Source organism: Hyaena hyaena, unplaced genomic scaffold, assembly GCF_003009895.1.
Source record: "Hyaena hyaena isolate Hyena2069 unplaced genomic scaffold, ASM300989v1 scaffold_792, whole genome shotgun sequence".
Classification (NCBI taxonomy): domain Eukaryota; kingdom Metazoa; phylum Chordata; class Mammalia; order Carnivora; family Hyaenidae; genus Hyaena; species Hyaena hyaena.
Genome location: NW_024081424.1, coordinates 716,770 through 721,694, shown reverse-complemented (window position 1 = coordinate 721,694; position 4,925 = coordinate 716,770). Strand labels below are relative to the sequence as shown.

The 4,925-nt window shown below is 57.9% G+C and overlaps 1 protein-coding gene across 2 annotated transcripts; it reads right to left on the bottom strand.

Annotated features, from left to right (window-relative positions):
• Positions 1 to 293: 293 nt before the first annotated feature.
• On the bottom strand, positions 294 to 4,671 carry LRATD1 (LRAT domain containing 1). Of its 2 annotated transcripts, none has more exons than XM_039219129.1 (2): positions 4,456 to 4,671; positions 294 to 3,530 (listed from the first exon to the last, which is right to left on the bottom strand). In XM_039219129.1, exon 2 carries the CDS (start codon positions 3,492 to 3,494, stop codon positions 2,616 to 2,618), a length of 879 nt encoding a protein of 292 aa, XP_039075060.1. In that variant the 5' UTR covers positions 3,495 to 3,530; positions 4,456 to 4,671; the 3' UTR covers positions 294 to 2,615. The 2 variants fall into 2 exon arrangements, with proteins under 2 accessions (XP_039075060.1, XP_039075059.1); XM_039219128.1 differs by having other exon boundaries at positions 4,386 to 4,468.
• Between the last annotated feature and the right edge of the window lie 254 nt (positions 4,672 to 4,925).

Below are 4,925 nucleotides of genomic sequence, written 5' to 3'. Positions count from 1 at the left end.
CCTACTGTGAATTTGTACAAGTCTTACCATCAACCCAGTCCTTGACAGAGCAGTAGGGAATGAATGCCACTTTGGCTACCAAACTCAGCCAGTCGAGTGTCAGCAAGTGTAAAGGTGCTGGGCCAGTCCTCTGTTCTTACAGTGACCATCTCGGTAGGAGAAAAATCAGATTATGTGCCATCAGAGGAAATAAATGTTAGTATTAGGTGTGATTGACCGATGCACTTCTTTTGCTCAAGTCCCACCCTCTGATGACAGGTGGAGGACAAAATGTCAAGAATTTCTGCTGGAACAAGTGTTCAGGATGGTGTTTAATACAGCAGAGAGCCAAGATACAGTGGGAGGACACAGTAAAGAATGGGGAGAAGGGTAGACACAATAAAGAACTTCGGTTTATGATCTGCCATCTGCTATTTGAAAGAGGAATACTTTAGGGAAATAAGTGACTCTCAGTTCCCCATACATGCAAAGGTAAGGTAGTTATTACAAAAGTTTTGCCATTGTATGTGCTGAAAGAAAAGCATATGCATTTAAACATTTTTTAAAAAATAAATCACTCAATAGGCTTAAGAAAAATACTCTAGTTCGTATTTCGTTGGTCTGACCTTTTGGTTCAAGATCAGGGAATGAATTCAGGATGGAAACCAAAAAACAAAACAGAAATGAATCATTTCACCATGAAAAAAAAAAAAAGGCATTTCCAGTCTCAGCTAACCTCGACTAGTTTTTATTGCATTATTTTTGAAATGCCAAAAAACTGGCTTTGGCCATGTTTGCCATCCAACTAAATCACAGCTGTCAATATGCGATTGATTGCTTGCAACGATTAGCTAAACACCATTATTTGACAAATTCCCTGGAAAGGGACATAGGTGCGTAGGTGTCTAACACTGAATCAATTAACAGTCAGGCTGGGGCTGCAACACAGCGAGAGAAGTTGGTACATCCTTGGCCAAGGAAGGGGTTTCAAACGGCCTTAATTTTTTGAAAAACACACATGTGCCCTGGTCCTACAAATTCTTTCTGGTTTTCAGGAATGAATTGTGGGATTGGCAGAAGAGGAAGGGAAAAAGCCACCAATTCTAGATTCCTTTCTCCTAAGGACATCAAGGGGAGAGGAAGAAAAATAGAAAAGCAGATGTGAAATGGTAATGGTATACAACATGGAGAAAAGAAACCTCACGGAACCTGCTAGCAATTTCCACTCAAGCAGTAAACCCCTTAACTGACAGAAATTCAGTACAATATACACATCGATTAACAACTTCACCATTACTAGGGTTGCCGTTTCAAGCCAAAAATTAACTACAATATTCAAAAACAGAATTCTCATAAGATTTGAGAAAAACAGAGTGAAAAAGGCAATGTTAGCTAAGCTCGTAGCTAAATCCACTCTTAATGGCCCCCAGTATTTAAACTATCATGGATTAAAGCCATGAAAATAAAAATTTCAATTTGAAATTTTATTAGCATGTTGCTAAAATGGTCAATAAAAACATCAACACGATAGGCTTTGTTGACATAGTTGGAAAACTGCTCTCTCACTTTTAAAACTTTATTTCCACTTCCCCACCTTCTAAGATTTCTATGTTAGGAAAAGCCAAACTAAATATACTGGCTATGGTGCTGTAATAATGCTGGTTTCTTGAATGTTGCCATCTCTTCCTCTTCTCTCTCTCCTCCAACCCTTTAAAAAATAAAGACTCTTTCTGAAATGCAGCCCAATTAGGGAGCTAATCTAGGGTTAAGAACAAGCGACCTTCTCCACAAATTCAAGTTCCCAGACACCAACCAGGTGACCCTTCTCCTTGCCGGGGGCGGGGCTGAGCTCCTCACCAAATCGGCTGAGCCATTTTCCTTCGAGGACCAGGAAGGCTTCCCTTCTGCCAGCGAGGGAGACTCACAGGCAAATGGGGTGGGGGGTGGCGGTCGCTTCCCTCGGTGGAAAGGACTGGAAGCAAACATTACAGCTTTGCCCAGAGCCTGGAATACAAGGTCAGGAGACTTGGGTCTGGAGAGCTGGAAAAGTCCCGGGCAGCCTCGGGATAGCCCGGAGTCCCGAAGTGCTCTCTTGTGGAATTATTCACAAGTGCCTAAGGGACAGGCTCGATTTCTTGGAAATCCTGCAATCAGGGGACACGTTCATCCAGGAGCCGAACTGTGCCCTGGAAAGATTATTTCTCACCTCCGACTGGTCTGTGTGCGCGCGCTGGGGGCGGCGATGGTCCCTTCGTGGCAGGTCGGGTGATAGTCACTGACTGGTGGGTGACCTGCGGGGAACCCGCGACCCTGCCCCCTTCAGCCCCTTCCCCTCTCCCCGGTTACAGCTCGAGGGGAAAGCGCACGCTGGGCTTCCCAACACCATCACCGGCACTGGGGGGTGGGGGTGGGGGGCTCGGCCAGGCGCGCACAGCTGCCCTTGCGTCCCGGGGCCAGTTCCTGAGACTTCCTGCCACTTGCGGAGAGGGGTGCGAGGGTGCAGCCGGGCACCGGCCGCCGCAGGAGGGCGCTCGCGGGGGTCGGGGGTCGCGGACCGCCGGCGGGCCGGGAAGCCCGAGAGCTGGGAAGGGAGCGGGGCGCGGGGAGGCGGGGGGCGCAGGCGGCCCCCCACGAGGCTACTCCTTGTCGTCCACGAGGTCGGCGAGCTCCTGGAACACTCGCAGGCGGCCGCTGGCATCGATGCGGCGCTTCTCGCGGATGAGGTCTTCCAGGCTGTGGAACCTGGCCGTGTGCACCTTGTTCTCGCCCAGGTGCACCTTGAGATAGTACTGCTGCTGCGGGGGCTGCGTGCCGGCCGGCACCTCCCCGCCCGCCTTGAACTCCCGCTTCCCAAAGCGGCACCAGGCGGCGAAGCTCTCCGAGTTCGTCCAGCAGATCTCCTCGCTCTTGAGGCCCAGGTGGCCGCAGGCGTTCTGCACCACCAGCTCGGCCACCAGCGGGCGGTAGCGGTACCAGCTATTCACCACCCGGCCCACGTTGGCCGCGCCCGCCTCGTACAGGCTGTCCTGGCGGATCTCGCCTTGGTGCAGGTGGATGATCTGCCCGCCGCCCACATAGACGGCCCAGTGCGGGGCGGGGGCGGGCGGCTCGGGCGCCGGCTGCAGCCACAGCAGCTCCAGCAGGTCGCCGGGCTCGCAGAGCGCGGGCAGCGCCGTGACCGCGTAGACGCTCAGGTCGGCGCCCTGCGGGCCGCCGCTCACTTTGGAAAAGATGCATTCCTGGCCCCGGAAGGCGGAGAACTGAGTTTCGTTGAGGACCAGCTGGTGCAGCAGGTGGTGGCGGCGGCGGCTGGGGCTCTCTGGGCACGGGGTGCAGCCCGGCGGGGCCTTCACGCCAAACTTGTCGGGCTGGCCGCGTTCGTCCAGGTCCTCCTCCTCATCCGAGAAGAAGTAGGCGACCCCGACTCGCAGCTCGTCCTTCTCGATCCCCGACGGGTCCCCTGTGGGCAGCTCGCTGTAGTTGAGGTGGGTGATGCGGTCCAGTTGGTTGCCCATCAATGACGCGGCGAGGCAAGGGCCAGGAGCCGGGATCTGCGGAAGCACAGACGAGAGGCGGAGGCGGATCAGAGTCCAGCCGCCCCTCCCCGGGGCGCGCAGGGCCCCTGGGACCCGCCCGCCCGCGCGCGCGCCGCGCTCCAGTCACCCGCTCCCGCCCGGCGTCAGGGCAGGTGCAGAGAGAGCAGACGCCACCCCGCCGCCTCGGACCCCATCCGGGAACCCGGCGCGACTCCCACCAGAGACCAGGCGGGCGGCTGGGAGGCGTGCGGCGTCCCGGTGGGACGACCGCGCGGGTGGTGGCCGCAGGGAAGACCCACACCCGGGAGAGGACCGAGGGCTGGGTCGGAAGGAAGGAGGGGCGCCCAAGGCCTCAGCGCGTGGGGCGCGCCGCGCTCACACTTCTGCCCCCACCCTCGCCAGCCCCCTCTCAGGTCTGCGCCTCGGACAATGACAATCGGACACATTCGCACGCACGCACTCGACACCGGCGAAACTGTGTCCACTTAGGAGTCCAGGCACAGGCCGGCGGGTATAGCGGGGTGGTCATGTCACATACACACAATGACAGCCCTTCGCGACGACACACTCAGACCCCCACATTAGGACACAAGTCTAACCCCACGCTTGCACGCCCGCCCATGCACGTACACCCACGCACCCGGGCACACCTGCCCACACAAGCAGGTGCACTCTGCCCCTTACTTCTCTTGCCTCCTCCCCAAGCAGGGCCCATCGGGCTGCGCCAGGGCGAGGCCGTTCTGTCTAAAATAACCTAACAAAGAGGAAAGGGAAGGCTGGGGGAAGCCGGTGCGGTGCGTGTGTGCGGGTGTGGGTGTAGCTTGTGCAGGGAGGTCCACTTTCAGCCAAAAGACCCCTTTTCCCTCCTACCCGGCACAGGGTCCAAACAGTCGGACGAAGAAAAACCGTTTCCAAGGCAAAGAAAGCCGCCTCTCCGTACCCGTGATTTCCCTGCTCCCGAAACCCCAAACTCCTTTAAAGTCTCCGGGTCCCCATGGGTGCTGCGGAGGCGGCGGCGGCTGCTGGGTCCTGGGCGGCGCGTGGGGTTGCGGCTCCGCTCTGCCCCGCGCGGAACGCTGCGGTGCGGTGCCCGGCGCGGTGCCCGTGCGCCTGCCGGCCGGCGCTGCTGGGGCGCCCGGTGCACCTGGGTAGTCCCGACTCGGCTCTGCTTTCCCACCGCCGAGCCGAAGACTCTAAGTAGCCCGAGCAGCTGCTTCCAGGGCCCGCCCCGAGACGCGCTCATTGGTTGGGGCGGGCGCCCAGGCCCCGTCAATCAACGCGAGAGGGGGCGGGGAACAGGGGCGGGACTCCGGCGCGCGCTCCGCCCCGGCCCGCCCGGCCCCCGCGCCCCGGAACGCGCACAGCCCCCGGGAGTGGAGGTGTGACCGCCCGCGGGGAGCGCGCGAGGGG

Coding starts and splice junctions, on each gene's coding strand:
- LRATD1 (XM_039219129.1), bottom strand. CDS start 3,494: ATGGGCAACCAACTGGACCGCATCACCCACCTCAACTACAGCGAGCTG.